At 39.2% G+C, this 24,728-nt stretch overlaps 1 protein-coding gene across 1 annotated transcript in view; it reads right to left on the minus strand.

The window, feature by feature from the left end:
* The window catches only part of LOC126419345 (mitochondrial import inner membrane translocase subunit Tim9), a 38,981-nt gene extending 17,259 nt beyond the window's left edge, over positions 1-21,722 (minus strand). Inside the window, exons 1-3 of the mRNA XM_050086530.1 lie at positions 21,577-21,722; positions 21,312-21,381; positions 9,069-9,164 (exon numbers count right to left, since the gene is read on the minus strand). Of these exons, the coding sequence (XP_049942487.1) occupies positions 9,069-9,164; positions 21,312-21,368 (153 nt within the window). The 5' untranslated portion in view covers positions 21,369-21,381; positions 21,577-21,722. The remainder of the gene's footprint in view (positions 1-9,068; positions 9,165-21,311; positions 21,382-21,576) is intronic.
* Between the last annotated feature and the right edge of the window lie 3,006 nt (positions 21,723-24,728).

The raw sequence follows: 24,728 nt of genomic DNA on the forward strand, positions 1-24,728 counted from the left end.
AGTAATTGACACAACACTCCTGCAAATGTAGATAGAATTGATACAGTTGGAAAGACTCAGACACCCGATAACACAGAACAATGCTGTAATCTGGAGGCTTGTACATTCTGCAACATATTAGCACATCACCCAACAGCAATGTATTATGACTATTTATCATACATTGAAAACAAACACTGGAAAATCACAACATCAACCAAATATACAGAAAGCTTTGACAAGATGTTAAAAATCACGACCACACCATAAATATGAGAATATGAGCTGTTAGTGATATTGCTGCATGGAGAGGGGGGGGGGGGGGGGGGAGACTTTTTAAAGTGCTGAATAACAAATATTTTTGTGACAACAGAAATAATCAATTATTGACAATGTAATGTAAATAGATAGATAAAAAATTTACTTGCCAAGCGGCAGCAAGCACACAATAGGTGTTGGAAGGAAAGAAAGAGGGATGAAGGAAAAGGACTTACTGTCTGATAAGTCACCCCTGACTGGGGTTCTGGGTGACTTTTCTGAATTGTACCCCTTTCCTTTTCCTTCAGCCCTCTTTCTTCCCCTCCAACTCTTCTGCCAGAAGGAGCCACTGGCTCCAAAAGCTTGTAGAAGTTAAATCCGTGTGTGTGTGTGTGTGTGTGTGTGTGTGTGTGTGTGTGTGTGTGTGTGTGTGTGTGTGTGTGTGTGTGTGCGCGCGCGTTTTCCCCTGCCGCCGCTTGGTGAGTAGTTTTTTTTATCTATCCATTTACTTTATATCATCAATAATTGAGAATTTTCATTATTATATTAGCCCATGTGGCCATCACTCTTTCTTATGTAACCCTTTTGCCTGTGTTTTTTTTGTCTGTCTTGTTGACACTACGTCTGTTTTCTACCTTCTGTGCTCGTATTCCAATTGTTTGTTTATCTGTACCACTCAGATTAATCAACACTTTGTCCCTACATCTTTTCTAGTACCAGTTTCAGGGCATATAGATGGGCCCATTGTTATTTGTAAAATTGTGTACAAGAATTCCACTGTTATTTAGGATTTACCTAAAGTTCGTCTGCACTGCAGGGCATTCTCCCGGTCATCTTTCACCAATTTATTTTCAAATTTGACATCTATTTCTATTTTCTTTACAACCGTCAACTTACCCTGTTTACACGCAATCCTTTCACGTATTTATGCATTTGTTTTTTGCCAAACCACTCTAATCAACTTTTATTACCGTCCTCCTACATTATTTTACTCACCAAGCAAAGTAGTTTGTGTTATCTCCAGTGACTTTTCTCTTTCCATCTGGCCAGTTTTTAAAATTTTGTCTCCTTTCATGACTTTGCCTATCAGGTCCTTTTTCCAATCATTTTTTTGGATTATATAGATCACTCTTGTGGTGAGAAGTTCTCGCTCACTCATTGCCTTTTGTTAACCACTGTCTGTTCTCATGATTTTCATGTCAATGTTTCTGAATTTTTTCCCTGCTTTTTCTTCTGTTTTTCTATCTTTTCCCACCCCTCTGCCTTTCATTTTTGCCATTTCCCACCATTTCTAACATTCCAAAATGTCCTCTCTTGTCATTAATCCCATCACATATTACATCCATTCTTTTTGAAAACATGCTTTTGCACTATCAAAATTAAAGTCCCACAGTCTTTTTCTTGAAGTTACTCCCAAAAGCCTAACATTGAAAGTTCCTGTTTCTGGATGTAATCCTACTCTACACCAGCCTCTTTTACAGTTTCAAATACAGCAATCTCTTGCACTTACCCCACTAATCTGTGACCTATATGCCTCATCTGCCAGTTCCCACTTCACCAGACTTCTCTCCTCCTACAAAATCCTGCAATTATCTGCCACTAATTGTCCCACTTTCTCCTAAACCGCATCAACTGTGGAGTTTCCTTTCCTGTCCTCCTACAGTGCCCCAAACAGCCACACCATCAACCACCACTCCTCTCCTACAAACCAAGCTTGGCCAACCTTCTTAACATCCAACAACTTTCACCGCTGCTTCCCAGACCCGTAATAACCCATAATCACAAGAACTAGTCACACCAGTACAGTGTTCTCAACTTCTCGCCCAATGCACTCTCCCCCCCCCCCCCCCCCCGAATTATCTGTATTATCCAAGGGTCTCACTTTCAGCCCTAAACCTGCATTTAACCATATTGCTTTGGTGAAGGACCAACTTTCCTTTACACATAATGTTGACTGGAAATATCACTTTGCAACCCAATCCCAAAACCTTTCCAACAACAAACCTGACACTGAGCCCTGCCTTGAACAGTTCTAACCACGATCCCAACTTGATCCACAACCGCTAATGATCCCTTACAAGCCTTCCAAAAATAAAAAATAAAATAAAAATAAAAACATTTTTATGTATTACTTTATGTAAATATGTCTGTTCTACAATAATAAATTATACAGTTACTATTAAGAGATTATACAGTAACTGTTAATAAATTATTTTTGCGAAGAAAGGGTGAAGGTGGACACATTTCAAATAACATCCAATAATGGGTGTATGGATACCTTTGATCAGATAATGTACAGAACTTGTGTAATGACTATCACTTCAGTTGCCTAGCAGGCAGTTATGTTTGTTGTGCAATTATCTTCAGAATTAATGAATTGCCACAACAATAAATTCAATTCTGTTGCGATTTTTATATTGTTAGCAGCTCATGAAAAGAAGGCTATGTTTGTTAAGTCACACTATTAAAATTGATGCCACATGATTTAACAACATTGTGATCAATACTTAACCTGTCGTATTTATGAAACAATGTGCTGATAGAATTCTTACACATGCAAAAATGGTGCAAAATCAGATGAGATAGTGTGAACCAAACTGTATCGAGCAGTATTAACTTATAATAACTTATTTCATGAATAACTGCAGCTACAATCTGTACATATACAGTTTGCTGAACTATTTATTACCTTCTGAATGCAAACATCACATGAAGAATAGTCACAGTTCATCAAATACATCAATTACTGAGACTTACTGAATGTGGAAAAACATTCTTGCTTTAAACAAGAAAATCCTTTTCTGATGTGAGCTGCCAACAGAACTACTCCATGCACAATACAAATGTTTCAAAGCTGCCTACGGTGTCTTTACCCCTCTATTAAATCCAAAGCAAACACTATGTCACCAATTTTAAGAACTTTTTGCACCTGTACCTATTTTATAATGCTTAGATGAAGTTCATAAGATTCAAGTATGCAAAATACAATTTTCAAATGCAAGACAAATACAACAACTTCAAACAAGGAAATGAAAATTGATAAATTCATAGCAACCTATGCATCTTTTGTTAACTGCACACTTTTCACTATGTTTATCAAACTTACCATGCATAGACAATCAAACTACAATAAGAAACAGTTTTACGTTTATCAATGCATGGGCAGAGAGATACCCAAGGTGTGCCGCATTCACCTGGTTGAATTGTAGCGGGTGTCAGGTGGGGATCAGAAAGCGAAGAAATTATCTTTGAGGTTCTATCAGACCAGAAAATGTAGTTTAAAAAAAGAAAGAATGGCTTGGACTCTTTACTTGCGACTTTATGTCTAGAATTTGTGATATTAATCACCATGAGAAGATATACGAACACTGAAACAGCTCAAGCAGAATGCAACACTTCCTCCAGACACTTCTGCATCCTAAGAGGGATGTTCAAAAGAAAAGGTATGAAACAGAACTGTGGGTATAATTGAAGTCTTTAAGGAAAAGTAATCATCAGAGGCCTGAGCACAACAATCTCACTGTTTCATAAGCCAAAGGTCTCCCTGTTCCCAGAATTCCTGTGGCTGTGACAGGAGCCAGCCCTCCAATAAGTCCTTCAGTTTGTTATCAGAGTTTAGAATTTATTTATTTATTTTTAGCAGCAACATATCCAGGCTCTAGGGCAGATGCTCAAGCTGCTACCACTTGAACTTGGCCATTAAAATTTGTGAGACCATGGTGAGGTGTGGATGAATGTTATTGTACAACAGAATCACCCCCTCCGTGAGCAGCTCAAGCAGTTTGCTCTTAATGGACTTACAAAGGCTACTGATGGACTTGCAAAGGTTACGAACTGTCTCATGGTATATATCATGGTTAACGATTTGGCTGTGCTCGAGGAATTCTATGACTACCAGACCTCAGATGTCTGAAAAGATGGTGAGCATCACATTTCCTGCTCATGATACAGCTTTGCATTTTTATAGGGCTGTGACAACACTATATTCACGTCCCTAGGTGTCTCACTATGTTATCCCAAAGCAGCATTTGCAAATTTCAACCAGTTTGTATCTTTTCATTTGAACACTCCTTATACACTGCTGCCAGATTTGTGCAAATTGCTGGAATTAGAATGCCGATGGGCACACTTGGAATCCTGAGATCTGTGAATTTTTTATGAGTATATTGCCTTTTTTATTTTTAAATTATTGAGTACTCAATTTCTGGACATGACTCATAGATACCCCAGAGCAGATACAGACCCATGTTACAATTTAATACTGATGGACAGTAGACTGAAGGTTAATTAAATCATCAGGAAGACTCAATAAAAAAGACATGAGATACTGAAGTATAGAAGAACAGTGAAATGTGTCTGATGTTCTCTAAAACTGTAGATAAATCAATAACAATTACCACTATAAAGCAATCGACTGAGTGGGTAATAAAATGGTTCAAATGGCTCTGAGCAATATGGGACTAAACATCTGAGGTCATCAGTCCCCTATAACTTAGAACTATTTAAACCTAACTAACCTAAGGACATCACACACATCCATGCCTGAGGCAGGAATCGAATCTGCGACCATAGTGGTCGCGCGGTTCCAGACTGAAGCGCCCAGAACCGCTCGGCCACACTAGCCGGCTGAGTGGGTAATAGGATCCCTAAAAAGGGTAATGATAAGATAAACAAATATAGGTATGGTATAAAGTGGATGAGCAAAGAAGCTTAAGCAAAATGGCTGCAGAAAAAATTTGAAGAGAGAAAGGAAATTTGTTGGTGGAAGGACAGGGTCTGCTTACAGGAAAGTCAATATAATTTTTGGAGATTATAAAAGCTATGTCATTAACATTAAGAAAACAAAAGGGATTCTACTATGTGTACAGAAGATAGAAGATGTCTGCTAATGTGATAGAAGAAGAAGTGAGTGTCTATTTGGAAGACTTAGGTGAACCATTATTATAGTCAGGGTTTGAAAGAGCGGGTTGGTTGTTTTGGGGAAGGAGACCAGACAGCGAGGTCATCGGTCTCATCGGATTAGGGAAGGACGGGGAAGGAAGTCGGCCGTGCCCTTTGAAAGGAAACATCCCGGCATTTGCCTGGAGCGATTTAGGGAAATCACGGAAAACCTAAATCTGGATGGCCGGACACGGGACTGAACCGTCGTCCTCCCGAATGCGAGTCCAGTGTCTAACCACTGCGCCACCTCGCTTGGTTTTGAAAGAGCTATGGAAGTTTTGCTATACAGCAAAACAGTTGGAACAGATAACATTCGTTTGCAATTTTTAAAATCATTAGGAAAAGTGGCAACATAACAATTATTCAAAATAGTGTGTAGAATCTATAAGACTACAGACATACCATAAGATTTTCAGAAGCATACCATGCACACAATCTCTAAGACAGCAAGGACAGATTAATGCTCATTCACCCATGTTGCTGACCTGGATAATATAGAAAAGAATGGAACTGAAAATTGAGAATCAGGTTTTAAGAAAGGTGAAAGCATGAGAAGCAGTTCCAATGTTGCATTTCACAATGGAAGCAAGGCTTAAGCAAAGCTTAACAGGAAAAAAAATAAATAAATAAATAAACAGGTGTACACTATAGGGAAAGATGGGTAATATAAAATATGTACAGAAACCAAACCGAAAGTGCTCATATTAAAAAGAGCATATGAGGAGGAAATACTGTTTCTTCTCTACTGTTCAACCGGTGTATCAAAGAACCAATGAAGGCAGTAAAAGAAAAATTCAGAAATGAGATAAGAACTCAGAGCTAAAAATATCAGTGCTAAGATTCACTAATGATGCTATTCTTTGTGAAGGTGAGCAAGAATTATAGACCCTGTTGAATGGAATAAATAGTCTACTGACTACAAAAAATGAATTTAAATTTCCATTCACAGTGATATCTTTTAGCAACTGTGCCTTGAAAATAATGGGGTGCCCCCTTGTTGAAATATCAATAACTGGCTACAAACTGTCAAGTCATTTGGATTACAACCTGAACATATCCTTAACAGAAATCATTCTAGTGCTCAAATGTGTCAGTCAATTATCCAACTTTGTACATCAAAGACAGCTGAGATGGGAAAAACTGTATGTTTATAATTAGATCACTAAAACAGCCTCACAGATGGGAGATGTTTGGTAACACTGTGTCTCAAGGTAATGGTCTACCACTACTTTTCAATTAAATAAAAAATGTTTTAAAAATGCCCATGATGTTTACTTCGTAGAAAAAGCTGCCACTTCCAGCAGGATCAGGTTCATAACAGAGATGGAGTGATATATTTATAATGAAAAATGGTACTGATTTCACTACATGGGAAAGCAGGATAACAGGCATAATTAATGCTCATGTTTGACACAGTTCGGACTCCCAACATAAAGGTTGATATCGTCCTCTCAGTAGGAAATATTCCGTCTTCAGGCACTGATGCATATTTTGCACTTGTTATTCATACTGTGTACCAAACTACCTCAGGTTCTTGGGGGATATTGTCACACATCTCTCCAAGGCAGTTCCAGCACAGTGTGTTCATTGAGAAACACATCTGCCAACAGCATCCCAGGCATGCTCTATAAGGCTTAGGTCCAGAGGGTACACAGGCCATTCCATAAGTATGCTGTCTTCACTTTCCAGTGTGTCCAACACAAAGTCAGTGCCTACCACATCCCAAAACAGATGGACACAATCCAGAATAATCTCCCTGGAATACCGCTATGCTCTAAAGTACCTCCACAAAGATATGGTCAGCCATTGTGCACAATGCCTGCCCACACTACAACGCCTAGGCCACACTGATGACATTCATGAATGTTCTGTTATGTGTAACAACCCCTGCACCTGCTCTCTCTCTCTCTCTCTCTCTCTCTCTCTCTCCCCCCCCCCCCCCCCCCCCACACACACACACTAACTGGTAGCTAGAATAACTTGCCACAATAAAGGGTGACTGTGGACCACTGTCGCTGACCCCAACCAACATGCTCTCTACTGCAGTACATTTTCTCTTGATTATGGCATGGTTGAAGTGGGATGCATTTAACAGGCTTCCATGCATATAAACCAGCCTGATTTAATTACTGCAAAATGTTTCTGGCAAACAAACATGTACTGGTTGCAGTTGCAATGTCCACAGTGATCTGCCTGGGAGTGGAATGTCGGTACCTTCTCACTACTAGGGCTACGTATCGATCATCCTGTGGTGTGGTGGAACAGCTACAACCACCGGCATGCTTTTGCACAGCATTTCCACCTTCAGTGACCTTTTTTAATAGTCAAGTGACACTGGGCAAGGAACTTTAAGTTAAACTGTCTCCCATGTACAGAAATATACATAATGGATATACGAGTGCATGTTGTAGACACACGACTGACGATATATGGAAGTTTGGGTCTGGCCGTGAAGCATGCTCGGATAACCTAATGATACGGTGAACACTCGCAATAAGAAGGAAATCTGGGTTCAAGTCCCAGTCTGGCACAAATTTTCATTGTCATCATTCCACTATACATCTGATGTCTATGCACAGCTCATGTAATTCGCATAAATAACTGGCCACTGATTTGCACAGCCAGTGATGGCACCTGATAGTGACCCAGATGGGTTCCATAGGATTTACATCAGGTGAATTTGGTCATGGAGACATCAACATGAGTTCACTATAATGCATGGTTCTGGCTCTGAGACACAGACAACTATCCTGCTTCCAGATGACACGACTGTCGAGAAATACATCAAGCACGATGGGGTGCACGTGGTTTGCAGCTGTCAGCATGTCTTCAATTAATACAACAGGATCTAAGCAAGTGCAGGAGAATGTCACTCATAGCATAATATTGCATCCACCAGCTGGCATCTGGTGCGCTGCATGTTTCAAGATGCCATTCGCCTCAATGACTGCATTTGTGGAAAACACCATCAGCCTAGTGTAGCAAAAACGTGGTTCACTCAAAGAGCTGACACATTTCCATTGGTAGACGGTCGAGTCCCGTAATCGTAACTGACAATGTCGCTGCGTCAAAATGTGAACATGTAGGAGTGGTATGCTACAGAGCTCCACGTTCAGCAACTCATGATGAATGGTATGCTCCAAAACACTCGTGCGTGCACCAGCACTGTTGTCTTTTGGTAGAGATGCCACAGATCACCATCTATTCCACTTAACAGAGCAGACAAGCCTCTGAACCCCACATTCTGTGACAAGTCATGGACATCCAACCATTTAGTGTCTTGTGGTAGTTTCACTGTCCGCCCACCTCTTTCCGTAGATGCTTACAACAGTAGCACATAAACATTTGATCCGCTTCCCTCTTTTCGAGATACTCATTCTCAGGCTCTGTGTAATAATAATCTGCCCTTTGTCAAAGTAGCTTATCTCAATGAATTTCCCATTTGCAGCCCATACCTTTGCTAGGGTGATCCCTCACTCATGTTTTCTCCACTTAAGTACTTTTGATACCGTGTCATGTCTGCAACGCCACCATGGAGCATCCTGCATCGTGGTGGACAGCGGTCATTATGTTTTGGCTTATCGGTGTACAGTTATACATATACCAAGGGGAAATACTAAAAAGCAATATAAAATTTAATGAATAAATGAAATATGTAGCAAAGAAGACGAAAGATTATGGTGCAAATGCAAGGCTACTGATATTCATTTTTTATACACTTCATTTGTAAGTTAGATAATAATTAGTAATGACACGAAATACCCTCTGCCATGGACTGTAAAATGACTAGTGGAGTATACACATTGACATGGAACTATTTTCATACATTCCCTATGATTTGCTTGTTTTGTTGTCTTATTGTCTCAAACAAATACTAACATATGACTTACTTCTTGATTCTTAACTTTTCGAGTTGTGAAGTCCCAAGCACATGCCATGAAACACATCTCTGACAGCTTGTTGTAAGACAGCAGAAAGTCCCTGAACTAGAAAATAACAATCACAGTTATTAGTATTATTACAACAGTAAACATCAGTATGCTGCATTTATTTATGGTGTGTTAGTAAATGCACTAAACATAGTCACTACTAAAAATTTATGCAGGTTTATAACTCATTTCTTTACATAAAATACTCCACAAGCCAACTTACAGTGTGTGTGGCACAGAGTACTTCATGTACCATTGTCATTACCTCTCTTTTGTTCCAGTTGCTAACTGTGTATGGGAACAAAAGTCATTGCATGATCTCTAATCTATATCATTTTACCTTGACTGTGTGTGTGTGTGTGTGTGTGTGTGTGTGTGTGTGTATTTTAAATTCTTCTAGCAATATATGCTCTTGAAATTTTAACAGTAAAATACATAGTGATGCATAATTCCTCTTTTATAACATCTGCCACTGGTCTGGATGAGCATTAGGGTGGCTACTACTTTCCAAATTTGATTGTTACCTGTGTGCTATACCCCAGTTCAGTTACATATAAAAACACAGAATAAAATAGGAAAGATGCATGTAACTTAGGCTCAATAGGAAAAGGGAAAGTGTGCTCCTCTGTCTCTATATTAAGAAAAAACAAAAAAGTCATATAAAATATAATTTACTTTTTGTATAAAAATATTATTTAGAAATAGATGGCTAGCCAATACATTTCAACTTAATTGTTCATACTGCTGTACTATACAACAACCAAAGCTACTATTTACAACATTTGTGATACAAACACATTTTTCTTTAAAAATTCTTATTCTTAGATAAAGTTTTTTGTTTTTATTCCCTGAAAAATTCTCACAACCTGAGGCATATGCTACATTTTATGTAAATTATTTGTAGTAGTCCGTGAGTTTGCAACCTTACCTAGCGGAAAATTTACAACTTTCAGTTTAATAACTAGGCGTAAAGTATTAATGAAATCTCTATTTTCATTCCAGTGTGGTGGCTCTGTCTTAAAGAACACAAGTTAACCCTGAAAAACAATATACTTATTTTATGAGAAACAAGCAGTTCAGTCAGATTACTGATAATTTCTGGGATTTGATCAATTCCTATTTAAGGTTTTCAATATTTTTGTTGGAAGCATGATTCACTGCAATGACCACTTTGATTTCTGATTCAGAAGACAAATTACAATCAAAGACAGCCAAGGTGATAGAATAAGAGCCATGCACCATAATTAATTTCAGTTTTTCAAAAATCTCATGAGAGAGATCACAATTAACACATGATATTTTTCAAGTTTTGAAAAAAGACTGAAATTATTCAAATATGGTCCTTTGGTCTCATAGAAGGACAGAATAATGTTTTGATGTATACAGGGTGAACTTAATAAAACTGACAAACTGCAGGGCGAATTCATGACTGGAAATGAAGGAAAATAGGTCCTAGGAACATATGTATGGAAATGCATTACTGCTACAGTAGATAGTGCTGATGAATGACAGCTCGTCTGAGCATGTGCCGTGGGTTACAATAAGTAGCAAAACAGTTGCGTATTCATCTTGGGAACAAGTCGAGATGGTGTTTGTGTACAGACAAGGAGAAGGAATTGGTCGGGAGGGAACTCTGCTTTACCAGAACAAGTACCCTCACAGACACCAACCACATCACACAACATTTCAAGCACTTTTTGGGCATTTGCGTGCTCAGTGGTCCTTTCAGACAGATGAACATGCAGAGAGGCACAGGACTGTGCATACACCACATTTGTAGGACCAGGTTCTACAAGATATTTAGACGAATCCTAGTACAAGCTCCAGGTAAGTGGCCTGCCACATATTGCAAGCCAAAGTACAATTACATGTATCCTGCATGACACCTACTGCTATCCCTATCACCTGCAATCCCATGGAGGCCACTTTGAACATCTCTTGCACACACATCGCCCATTTCCAGATACATGATCACAGGACCTTTTCTCCTCCACTTTCAATCAGGAATCCACCCCAGCAGTTTGTCGGTCTAGCTCAAGTACTCAAAATGTATTCAATCACATTCACATTAAGCGAATTTGGTAGCCAAGATATCAATTTAAGTTCAATGCCATGCTACTCAAAATACTGTAGCAGCATTCTGCTTCTGTGACACACACAGTTCTCCAGCTTGGAGATGCCACTGTAGCTGGGGAACACATCAAGCATTAAGAGATGCACATGGTCTCCAATAATGATCATAATCCAAATCTGCCATGGCGTCTTAATTACTACCACAGACCCTATCGAAACTCATGTGAATGTCCCCCAAAGCACAGAATTGGTCAGACTGGCCTGTGTCCATGGCACGGAGAATGTTTTGAGCAGCCGTTCGTCTGAATGACAGCTTATCTGGACACGACCATAGACCAGGTGACACAATTCCATTAATACACTGTCCAATCTCAGTGAACCATCTATGCCCACTGCAAACTTAATTGATGATGATGATGACACCTTTTTCCCTTATCCTACTCAGCCCACATTTCGCACAGCTTTTACATGGAATGGGAACAAAATCAGAGAGAATCCCAAGATAAATTAGCAAAGCCTTTTAGAAGTGACATTTAACAGGCACTCTAATGAGCATCTCTTAGATACTTTTGAGGTTACTAAGTTAACTCTTGATAAAATGCGCAGCTCTTTGAATCTTATATATTTCCTCTGTCCACCTTATCTGGTAATGGTCCTGGACTGAGGATCACTACTCACGTATAGGGTGAACAACAGTTTTTTTTAAAGATATGTCCTTTGTGAATAGACTACATTTTCTGATGATTCTTCAAAATTAATCTGTCTGGCACCTGCCTTTTCTACAATTAGTTTTACCTGGTCATTCATTTTAATAAATATCTCTGTACACCTATTTCCAGATATTTAATGCATGTGACTGTTTCCACTAATTGCGTAGCAGTCATATAATCAAACAATAATGGGTAATACCTGCTTGTTTTGCTGACTGAAAAAACAGAATACACAAATGTTGAAAGATTCCTTTATTATCTGGTCTCTCTCTCTCTAATATTTATCATTGTAAGGAGATGAAAAACTGATAGTAAATTAAAAATTGAGTCTATTGTCCAGGCTGCAGTCAGAGATTTCAGAGGGCACATGGGAAGAGATGGGAACTTCTTCAGTGCTACAAGCATTTCCTTGATACTGAAAGTGTCACTGCTGCTGCTGCTGGAGATGGGCAGAAACTTTGGAAGACATCTACCTCCCCCATAAGCTTGTCACTTTGCTTTTGTCTCTGTAAAATTAGCATCTAACTGGATTTGATCACATGTGTGACTCTTTTGTATAGTCTCCTACTTGCATTGTTCCTTTTACAGATATTTCACTTTGGCTACTGGCAGAATTGTGCACAACGGGCTAGTTTGTGGCTTACAACAATATAAGGAAAAAATAGATTGCTACTTACCCATTAGCTTACAGCCAAAGCCATCATCAGAAAAAGGAAACACACAACCATTCATTCACACATACAAGTACACCTCACAAACATACACATGATCACCACCACCAGCAACTCATAGCTTCCTGATGCATTTTCATATAAAATCTTTGCCCAAGTGTATATCCAGTTTTTCAGTTCATTTGTCTCAAAAAAGTCTACTGTGTTTGTTAAAAAATAAGTCATTGTAAATGATAAATCTGAAGCCAGCAGCTGAATTTCACATATAGCTGAAAAATCTTCATTCTGTAAGTTTTCTATACCATGCAGCATCTTGCATCCAAGTTTCCTCCTCCATCTACCTTGCCATTCTTATTCTTACATGGCTCTGTCCTGCACCATACACCTCACTCGATTGTTCCAATGTAGCCGGAGTCTTCCTCTTTTTCTCTGTCATGGAAGTCTCCAGTGCCATATTTTAGAAGCCCATCTTTCCACTGGATTCATTTCAGATGTTCGTCCAGTGCTAGGTATTTGTTTTCAATTGTGTGTATGATATCTTTCGTAACTGCTGTCTGTCTTCATAGCACTTCATTTCTTATTTTCTCTCTTCTTGATACTTTACAATTTCATCTCCAAAATTCCATTTCATTTGCCTTTAATTTCTTCTCATTGATCCTGGAGAGTTCCCACAGTTCAGCACCATACAGTGCAATGCTCTCAACTATACTTTTGTATATCCTAACTTTCACATTGTTTATGTATTTTTATTCCAATAATGGAGTGCAGCTGCTTAATTGTCATTTTTTCCTTTCCTATGGTGTGCTTCATTTGCTCATTGCTTCTACCCTTGTTCTAAACGATTGTCCCTAACTGTTTATGTGATCTTCTACATTTTACTGTAGATACATCACCCATAAAACCTCCTTTCCTATACTTCCAACAACCAGGCATTCAGTCTTTATGAAGTCTATTTTCATACCCTACTGCTCATATTATTCTTAAACCTTTCATAACATACTGCACACCGCCAAGAACTGTGACAACTCAATGTGATACTCAATAAAACTCAAGTTAAAGAATTACTTATACTGTTATAGTACAAGCTTCCCTTATATTTCCAGTAAGTACTATTGCGAGTAAATTCCATTACATGTTTTGTGCATGTCGGGGTACTTCACACACATTTTTCATCGCCAAACTAAAAATTGCCGTTTTTCCAACTTTTTGTCATTTTTCTTGCTGGGGTGCAACATAATATAGATCCTCCTCTAAAATGACCTGATCATCAGTGAAATTTAGGGAGAACAGAGTGTCATCACCTGTTCTAATTCCCATATTTTTGCATTTCATTTTAAAATTTTTGTACATTGTTCAAAAACATTTTAAAGAGGGTCGGCACTTAGCAACAATCTAGTCTTAGTCCCTTGCTAACATTATATTTTCATAACAGCGTATGTGAAAAACAAGCTGCCTCACATACATTTTGTGAAATACTTCAGTGATGGGGCAGCTAGTCAGTACAAAAACTGTAAAAATCTCAAAAATTTATGCATGATTTTTAGATTCACGCAGAATGGAATTTTTTCGCAAGAAGTCATGGTAAAAATGTATGTGATGGTATTGGTGCTACCATTAACTGCATGGCATCACGATCTAGTCTGCAGCACCCTACAGAATGTCACATTCTAACACCTCTTCAATTATTTACCCGGGTACAGAAAAATATCTCTGGCATACAATCATTCTATGTTTAGAAAGATGAGGTGAAATCAGTAGAAGAGTTGCTAAAAAGCAGACTAGAACACGTTAAAACTGTTGCAGGCACAAGGAGCCATCATCAGTTCTCACCAGCGGACACTGACAATGTGCAGATGAGCAGACTGTCCAGTTATAACTATAGGTTCATGCACAACATGTGTCTTCACAGTGTGTCTGACTCAGGATTCAGAAGCAAAAGCAGCAACATACAAACAGGTTGCTATGTTATTGCTTTTTATGATGACAAATGGTACTTAGGATGTGTTGCAGAGTGCTGTGAAGCAGAAGGTGATGTATTTGTGAACTTCATGCCACCAGCAGGACCAGCAAGATCATTTCATTGGCCACGTTTGGCAGACAGGCGTTGGATTCCTTTTGAACATATTCTTATGACAGTTCCAGTTCCTACCACAGTGTCAGGAAGACAGTACAATTTGCCAGTCAATATACAGAGTACAGTAGCTAAAGTGTGTAAGAACTTATGTTCGAAGCACGATTGACTGGTATTTAGCAGTTAAGGTGCAGTAAACATTAACAATAGGTTGTGTTAATCTGTCTATATGTTGTTACTTCGTGATTAAACAGTTATGGGAGAGGATAAGAAGAGGCAGAACAGTTTATGAACAGTTTTTACAAAATTGTGTTGTGGAACAATGGCCACATCACTAAATACATCTGTCAACTTCCATTGTACACAAATGTCTTGCAATAACATGCTGAAATTTTGAGATATCGTTATGGTCTACTTATGCAGTGTGTGAAATTTGGCTTGGATACCACTTGTCCCTTTAGTGCTACCACACTTCAAAAATCCATGTTTTTCAGGTAATTTTTCAAATTTTTGTATTTTCGTGTGCATGTTTTTGTGACTGATATGGGCATGATGAGTTCTGTGTGTGTTTAGGCCACACTAAGCTTACCACAAAAAAATGTAGCCTATACCCTTTTTGAGTGAATTATATTTGGCATAGGGGGCACCTGCAATATGTACCTTTAATGTATTACATTTTTCATCACATTTTGGAATTTCTTATTTTCCCTCATAAATATGTTGTTGGTGTTTTGATTCATGGAGTGTGTTCTCTAAATGGATGTTACTGGGTTGTAAAAATTTCACTGGACTGTGTGGAATAGTTCCAAAGTTATTAAGACCTGAAGTTGGGTCTGAAGATAGATTACCAGATGCGGGTTGCAATTTCTGGGTCACACCACCTTCCTTCACAAGTCATAATTCTGGAACTCCCCCCATGAACCATGGACCTTGCCGCTGGTGGGGAGGCTTGCATGCCTCAGCGATACAGATAGCCGCACCGTAGGTGCAACTACAACGGAGGGGTATCTGTTGAGAGGCCAGACAAATGTGTGGTTCCTGAAGAGGGGCAGCAGCCTTTTCAGCAGTTGCAGGGGCAACAGTCTGGATGATTGACTGATCTGGCCTTGTAACACTAACCAAAACAGCCTTGCTGTGCTGGTACTGCGAACATCTGAAAGCAAGGGGAAACAACGGCCGTAATTTTTCCCAAGGGCATGCAGCTTTACAGTACGGTTAAATGATGATGGCGTCCTCTTGGGTAAAACAGTCCGAAGGTAAAATAGTACCCATTCGGATCTCCGGGCGGGGACTACTCAAGAGGATGTCGTTATCAGGAGAAAGAAAACTGGCGTTCTACAGATCAGAGCGTGGAATGTCAGATCCCTTAATCGGGTAGGTAGGTTAGAAAATTTAAAAATGGAAATGGATAGGTTAAAGTTAGATATAGTGGCAATTAGTGAAGTTCAGTGGCAGGAGGAACAAGACTTCTGGTCAGGTGACTACAGGGTTACACAAAATCAAATAAGGCGTAATGCAGGAGTAGGTTTAATAATGAATAGGAAAATATTCATGGGTAAGCTACTACAAACAGCATGGTGAACGCATTATTGTGGCCAAGATAGATATGAAGCCCACGCCTACCACAGTAGTGCAAGTTTATATGCCTACTAGCTCTGCAGATGACGAAGAAATTGAAGAAATGTATGATGAAATAAAAGGATTATTCAGATAGTGAAGGGAGATGAAAATTTAATAGTCATGGGTGACTGGAATTCGTCAGTAGCAAAAGGGAGAGAAGGAAACATAGTAGGTGAATATGGATTGGGGGTAAGAAATGAAAGAGGAAGCTGTCTGGTGGAATTTTGCACAGAGCACAACCTAATCATAGCTAACCGTTGGTTCAAGAATCACAAAAGAAGATTGTATACATGGAAGAAGCCTGGAGATACTGACAGGTTTCAGATAGATTATATAATGGTAAGACAGAGATTTAGGAACCAGGTTTTAAATTGTAAGACATTTCCAGGGGCAGAAGTGGACTCTGACCGCAATCTGTTGGTTCTGAACTGTAGATTAAAACTGAAGAAACTGCAAAAAGGTGGGAATTTACAGAGATGGGACCTGGATAAACTGACTAAACCAGTGGTTGTACAGACTTTCAGGGAGAGCATAAGGGAACAATTGGCAAGAATGGGGGAAAGAAATACAGTAGAAGAAGAATGGGTAGCTTTGAGGGATGAAGTGGTGAAGGCAGCAGAGGATCAAGTAGGTAAAAAGATGAGGGCTAGTAGAAATCCTTGGGTAACAGAAGAAATATTGAATTTAACTAATGAAAGGAGAAAATACAAAAATGCAGTAAATGAAGCAGGCAAAAAAGAATGCAAACGTCTCAAAAATGAGATCGACAGGAAGTGCAAAATGGCTAAGCAGGGATGGCTAGAGGACAAATGTAAGGATGTAAAGGCTTATCTCACTAGGGGTAAGATAGATACTGCCTACAGGAAAATAAAAGAGACCTTTGGAGAAAAGAGAACCACTTGTATGAATATCAAGAGCTCAGATGGAAACCCAGTTCTAATCAAAGAAGGGAAAGCAAAAAGGTGGAAAGTGTATATAGAGGGTCTATACAAGGGTGATGTACTTGAGGTCAATATTATGGAAATGGAAGAGGATGTAGATGAAGATGAAATGGGAAATATGATACTGTGTGAAGAGTTTGACAGAGCACTGAAAGACCTGAGTCACAACAACGCTCCGGGAGTAGACAACATTCCATTAGAACTACTGATGGCCTTGGGAGAGCCAGTCCTGACAAAACTCTGCCATCTGGTGAGCAAAATGTATGAGACAGGTGAAATACCCTCAGACTTCAAGAAGAATATAATAATTCCAATCCAAAAGAAAGCAGGTGTTGACATATGTGAAAATTACCGAACTATCAGTTCAATAAGACACGGCTGCAAAATACTAACACGAATTCTATACAGACGAATGGAAAAACTGGTAGAAGCCGATCTCGGGGAAGATCAGTTTGGATTCCGTAGAAATATCGGAACACGTGAGGCAATACTGACCCTACGACTTATCTTAGAAGCTAGATTAAGGAAAGGCAAAGCTACATTCCTAGCATTTGTAGACTTAGAGAAAGCTTTTGACAATGTTGACTGGAATACTCTTTTTCAAATTCTAAAGGTGGCAGGGGTAAAATACAGGGAGCGAAAGTCTATTTACAATTTGTACAGAAAGCAGATGGCAGTTATAAGAGTCGAGGGGCATGAAAGGGAAGCAGTGGTTGGGAAGGGAGTGAGACAGGGCTGTAGCCTCTCCCCGATGTTATTCAATCTGTATATTGAGCAAGCAGTAAAGGAAACAAAAGAAAAATTCAGAGTAGGTATTAAAGTCCAGGGAGAAGAAATAAAAACTTTGAGGTTCGCCGATGACATTGTAATTCTGTCAGAGACGGCAAAGGGCTTGGTAGAGCAGTTGAACGGAATGGATAGTGTCTTGAAAGGAGGATATAAGATGAACATCAACAAAAGCAAAACAAGGATAATGGAATGTAGTTGAATTAAGTCGGGTGATGCTGACGGAATTAGATTAGGAATTGAGACACTTAAAGTAGTAAAGGAGTTTTGCTATTTGGGGAGCAAAATAACTGATGATGGTCGAAGTAGAGAGGATATAAAATGTAGACTGGCAATGGCAAGAAAAGCATTTCTGAAGAAGAGAAATTTGTTAACATCGAGTATAGGTTTAAGTGTCAGGAAGTCGTTTCTGAAAGTATTTGTATGGAGTGTAGCAATGTATGGAAGTGAAACATGGACAATAAATAGTTTGGAGAAGAAGAGAATAGAAGCTTTCGAAATGTGGTGCTACAGAAGAATGCTGAAGATTAGATGGGTAGATCACATAACTAATGAAGTATTGAATAGGATTGGGGAGAAGAGAAGTTTGTGGCACAAATTGACTAGAAGAAGGGATCGGTTGGTAGGACATGTTATGAGGCATCAAGGGATCACCAGTTAAGTATTGGAGGGCAGCGTGGAGGGTAAAAATCGTAGAGGGAGACCAAGAGATGAATACACTACGCAGATTCAGAAGGATGTAGGTTGCTGTAGGTACTGGGAGATGAAGAAGCTTGCACAGGATAGAGTAGCATGGAGAGCTGCATCAAACCAGTCTCAGGACTGAAGACCACAACAACAACAACAACAATTCTGGAACTAATTGGCAGGGGAAACTAATACTTTGTACACGAGTGTTCCACACCCGGTAGAATTAGTATACTGAATTTCAGTCAAATCTGAGACTATGTGACCTGGAGCCCCTGGTTGAACTGACGTGGAATGACCCTATGCCTATTTAAGTAAAGTAGGCCTACTGGTATTTAATAGTTTTAGTAAAATCAACCAAAGTGTTTTGCTAGCTTTTACTCTACCTTCACGTATATGTATAATTTTATACTCTGATTAAGTAGAGTAATGTTTTTGCTATAAAGATGTGTTAACATGAATGATAAAATTTTGTACATGATGTAAATATATAATATTTTACAGTGTTTTGTACTTTGACAAGTCCAATATAATGAATGTGATAATACAGGTGATAAATAAATTAATAAAGAAAACAATGTGGCACTCTCACGAGACACACTATTTTGCTAGGAGAATTTTTCTTGAGAGCTGATACCCAAAAAAGCAGTGAAATAGTGATTTTCAATAAAGGGACTCACTAAATGGGGATGTTATGAGAACAACCGCTGTCACGTAACTTAGGCAAAATATGGATGCTCAACGTAGAGTTGGAAGCTCGGTGAATGTAATAGAATATTCACTAGTAAATGCTTGTGCAGGAAAGAGTTTCATACAGTTGCATTTAGAAATGCTAGATAGTCTAGAGAGGATATGAGCCTTCTAAATCCACATTGGAAGCAGCTGGTTATGTTTATGTTCCCAAGATCCAGATTACACAGCTATTAACCAAGCACTCTAGCATCTTTCCAATGCAACTCATGATGTACCATGGTAGTTACCTGGCACAGGTGATCCTTGCCAGTTTCGAGTCACGGTAATGCTGCTCACATCAAACTTGTTCATGTAACCTCACTATGGCTTTGTAACTCTAAGGGAAACAAGTCTTTTCTTTTATCTTACAAGGATAATGTGATGTGTATGTATAGTGTTTCAGTTCAGGATACATCAAATGCACTTTCTCAGTAACATAAGCACACTAATGACAAGATAAATGGTGATTATTTGCTACTGTTTAATAGAGGCTGTCCCAGTCCACTGCTAAGTTGATTGGTATAATGGTTCTCAAGAAACTGTGCCACAAAGGCATGTATGGATGATAATCCATGTGTTAAAGCAACTTAACATGAAGGAAGGCTGGAGGAACAATACAGTTTCATCTCCAGCTGACAACAAGATCATTAGAGAGAAGCAGCAGATCCTCAGACTAGTACAGGACAGTGGAGAAAATCGATTACATCTCTTTTAAAGAATTATCTCCACATTCATCTTCACTTCAAGAAACCATGGAAAAGCTAAATCAGAATGGCCAGAAAAGGATATGTACCTTACTCCTTCATGTGCGATTGAAGTGCATTAACCACTGTTACAGCTCACTAGATTGCAACAAAACTTCCAATTTCTTTTGTCTTACCTCAGTGATACACATATTTCATGGTTTAGAATATAGTAACATGGTAGGCCCATTCATGATTAGTCATGGTCAGACTTCACACTTTATTGTATGATTATATGATAGCGGAACAAACACTGGTAGCAGTTACTTCTGTAAAATATCTGGGAGTATGCGTACGGAACGATTTGAAGTGGAATGATCATATAAAATTAATTGTTGGTAAGGCGGGTACCAGGTTGAGATTCATTGGGAGAGTGCTTAGAAAATGTAGTCCATCAACAAAGGAGGTGGCTTACAAAACACTCGTTCGACCTATACTTGAGTATTGCTCATCAGTGTGGGATCCGTACCAGGTCGGGTTGACGGAGGAGATAGAAAAGATCCAAAGAAGAGCGGCGCGTTTCGTCACCGGGTTATTTGGTAACCGTGATAGCGTTACGGAGATGTTTAATAAACTCAAGTGGCAGACTCTGCAAGAGAGGCGCTCTGCATCGCGGTGTAGCTTGCTGTCCAGGTTTCGAGAGGGTGCGTTTCTGGATGAGGTATCGAATATATTGCTTCCCCCTACTTATACCTCCCGAGGAGATCACGAATGTAAAATTAGAGAGATTAGAGCGCGCACGGAGGCTTTCAGACAGTCGTTCTTCCCACGAACCATACGCGACTGGAACAGGAAAGGGAGGTAATGACAGTGGCACGTAAAGTGCCCTCCGCCACACACCGTTGGGTGGCTTGCGGAGTATCAATGTAGATGTAGATGTAGATGTACACAACTGCATGTATTCTTATTTGAAAAACATTAAATAAGTTGCCACCAAAGCCAGTGTTATAAAATGGAGAAATTTACAAAACAATTTTTTGCCTCTGCATTTTTTTGAAATTTATTTTGGATCATTTTGGTGTATAATTCACATACTGCATCGTATTTGTATGTCTGTTATTAAACTTTGGTTTCATTTACGAAAAATGTAAAGTAAAAAACGTGCGTCGCAATACCTTGCACGCTCCAAAATTATTCACACAAGAATCATAATTCTCTATTAGTACTCACCGATTTCACCTGGTCAGCGGTGACAGAATCAGCAGCCAATGAATTGCTTGTTGCCATTGTTTGACGCGTACTGTTTCAATTAAAACATAAGAATTACTCGCTTAGTAAGGAGAAACTACCAAGTAATAAACAACACAGTGCTTACATCATTGGTTATCAACAGCGTTGTTTATACTCGTTAAACGATACGGTATAAACAACACTGTTTACGAATTTTACTTCTCTTTAAGACAACTCGATTACGAGATCCAAGATCGCTACTAACCTGTCGTCTGCTAATTTCTACTTCTTGAAATTTGAACGCCGGTACACTCACTTCGACCAAAGTTGAACTACATGTTCATAGTAAACAAATGCCTGGCTTTAGTTATCGAGAAGTCAACGTACTATCGATATAACCGTACTGTAGGGACTCCAGTTCGTAAAGATGCATATGAATAGAGAATGAAAACTTGCACATCCATCCCACACATACCAGCGGGTCTAAATGTTTCCAAATGTGCAGTCAGAATTCTTACTGCAAAGCCCCGACTCTGAAATGATGTATCGCTTACCAGCAATTATAATATGTGCGTTTAAGCAGCTGCCAGTGGGCTCACGGGTACGCGCAGAGCTAACGTCACGTTTAAACAGCGTTTCTGGCTACTTGGAGGCTGGCTGGTAGTTGTTAGCAAAAAGTAGTAAGAATCAACCAGAATCTGCCCGGAGAAATTTTTCTAGCGCTCCCAAACTGCAAGGTTTGCGCATACCCATACCTGTCAGAGTTGTAGTGGGTGGCTGCGTTAGTCACCAATCCTGTGTTCTCCACGTAACCCGTGTTTACTTATCATGAGTTTGCTGTTTCCTGTTTTTAGTTCATATGCAGCTCTCATGTCAGATGAAAACAAAATCTACATCCATACTCCGCAAGCCACCTGACGGTGTGTGGTGGAGAGTACTTTGAGTACATCTATCGGTTCTCCCTTCTATTCCAGTCTCGTATTGTTCGTGGAAAGAAAGATTGTCGGTATGCCTCTGTGTGGGCTCTAATCTCTCTGATTTTATCTTGACTGGGAGCTAATGTATGCATTAAAATAGACCCATACGATCACAGAAGATTGAAATAATATGTTATTAGTTTCAGGTTTCTGATTTTATTTGCATGTTACTAGCAGATCGAGCATTATACTAGGTGGTTTGATAAGTCTCGTAAAAAAGCAAGAAAAAAATGTTTGTTTCGTAAACAACTCACCTTACTTCTCAACATAGTCTTCTTTGAGGGCCACACACTTGGTCCAGTGATTCACCACATTTTTCATCCCATCGCAAAAAATAGGTTCTGCCAAACTCTGCAAACTACTCATTGACTGCAACTATCAAATCCTTATTTGATGAAGATTTCTCCCAACAACCCAAAGTTTCAAGTTAAGGAAAAGGAAGAATTCACTTCGGGTTAAGTCAGGTAGATAGGGTGGATGAGGAACCAATTCAAAGTCCAGTTCATACAATTTCGCCATTTTTATCGTTGATGTGTGGGATGGTACATTATCATTGTGAGAGAAAACTTTTTTGCGTGCCAACCATCTGTTTTCAGCCAACATATATTGTAACAATAAAGCTAGTAGGGACCTGTTACGGTTCTGCATTTTTCCAAGTAATCTATGAGGAATATTCCTTGGGAATCCCATAAAGCAATAGACATCAATCTTACCAGCTGACAAAATGGTCTTAGTCTTAATTGGTGCACTTTCACCAGAATTTATCCATTGTTTTAACTGCTGTTTTGACTCTGGTGTGTAATGGTAGACCAAGGTTTCATCAACAGTCACATATCGGCGCAAAAAGTCTTGTAGATTGTGATTAAACACCGACAGACATTGTGCTGAAATGTCGGCTTTTGGCCTACTGTGAGCAATCTCGGCATACACCTCGCTTACAGTTTCTTCATAGTCAATTCCCCATACAGGATATTATACAGTTGCTCAGTTGAGACTCCTATAGTGTCAGCAATCTCATGAATGTTTATTCGGCTGTCTTGCATTAACATATATGGATTTTGCCAATGAGTTCCTTTGTGCTGATCTCGATTGCACTGCTGAAGCGCGCTTCGTCTTCGGTGCTTGTCCGACTGAATTTAAATTCATTAATCCAAAAGTAAATGGTCTTCAGTGATGGTGCAGAGACCGTGTGAACGTCATTCAGTGCTGTTTGGATTTGCGCAGCAGTCCAACCCTTCAAATCAAAATGTTCAATGACAACACGAAATATAGTTTTTTTTCCATTTTCAGTCGCAGTCGACACACTGATCAAGCATTGGGAAAACAATACTCGCGTTCGTATGGGCTCGAGATTTCCCGCTACGCGGCAGCGTTCGATACAATATCGAACCTGTTCAAATAATTATGTGATATGTCAGTCACTCGGTGCGAATGTAAGGGATGTGCAAGAAATTACGAATTAACCCCAACAAGAAGCTATGGCTATGCATTAAAATTGACAGTTTAGTGAAACTCAGAAAGAAATAATGTTGAGTCTTACCACTGCTCAACCTGCCTATATAACCATTTATGCTGATGTTTAAGTTGGAGTCAACAAGCAAAGGCGAAAATGTAGCCCTCCAAAAAAAAGTAATTTGACCAAATCCAAATATCTTATTTGTGTCTGAGAGACTAATGATTTACAAAGTGGGTTGTAAAATAACATTTCAATCTCTGTGTAAATACCATTATGTGAGGTAAAAACGTTACAAATCAGGGTGAAAACAAGATGGCACATTCAGATGAAACAAGGAAGAAAAAAATGGCTCTGAGCACTATGGGACTCAACTTCTGAGGTCATTAGTCCCCTAAAACTTAGAAGTAGTTAAACCTAATTAACCTAAGGACATCACACACATCCATGCCCGAGGCAGGATTCGAACCTGGGACCGTAGCGGTCTCGCGGTTACAGACTGGCATCGCCTACAACCGCACGGCAACTTCGGTCGGCGAAACGAGGAAGAAAATTAATCAACAATTAAGTGCCTAACAAACGACATACCTTGTAGTTGCTATCCTGGTGATACATTATAACAACAAGAACCATCTTAGTGATCAGGCGTCAGTAGATACAGGACGTGCGAGTACTCAAGAACTGTGCAGAATCATGACTGCAATCTCTTATTGATTTATAGTTTCGAGGGAATTTATTACGATTTCGTTACGCAAAATTAATATATTTAGCTTGAAAGAGTTTTTATCTGCCATTGTGTCATATAACTTGCACGTTTGGGATAGGACGTGAAAAATTGTTAAAAAATCGATTTTTCAAAAATATGTTCATTTTTGTAGCGCATATCTTGCTGAAGAGTTTGATAATTAAAACATATTTGTTCGACGAAATGGAAGACATGTTATTTGGTCTTAAGTGTGCAAAGTGCAGTGCATTGCAAAGCATTCT

The sequence above is a fragment of the Schistocerca serialis genome, chromosome 9, assembly GCF_023864345.2.
Source record: "Schistocerca serialis cubense isolate TAMUIC-IGC-003099 chromosome 9, iqSchSeri2.2, whole genome shotgun sequence".
In the NCBI taxonomy this organism is placed as follows: Eukaryota; Metazoa; Arthropoda; class Insecta; order Orthoptera; family Acrididae; genus Schistocerca; species Schistocerca serialis.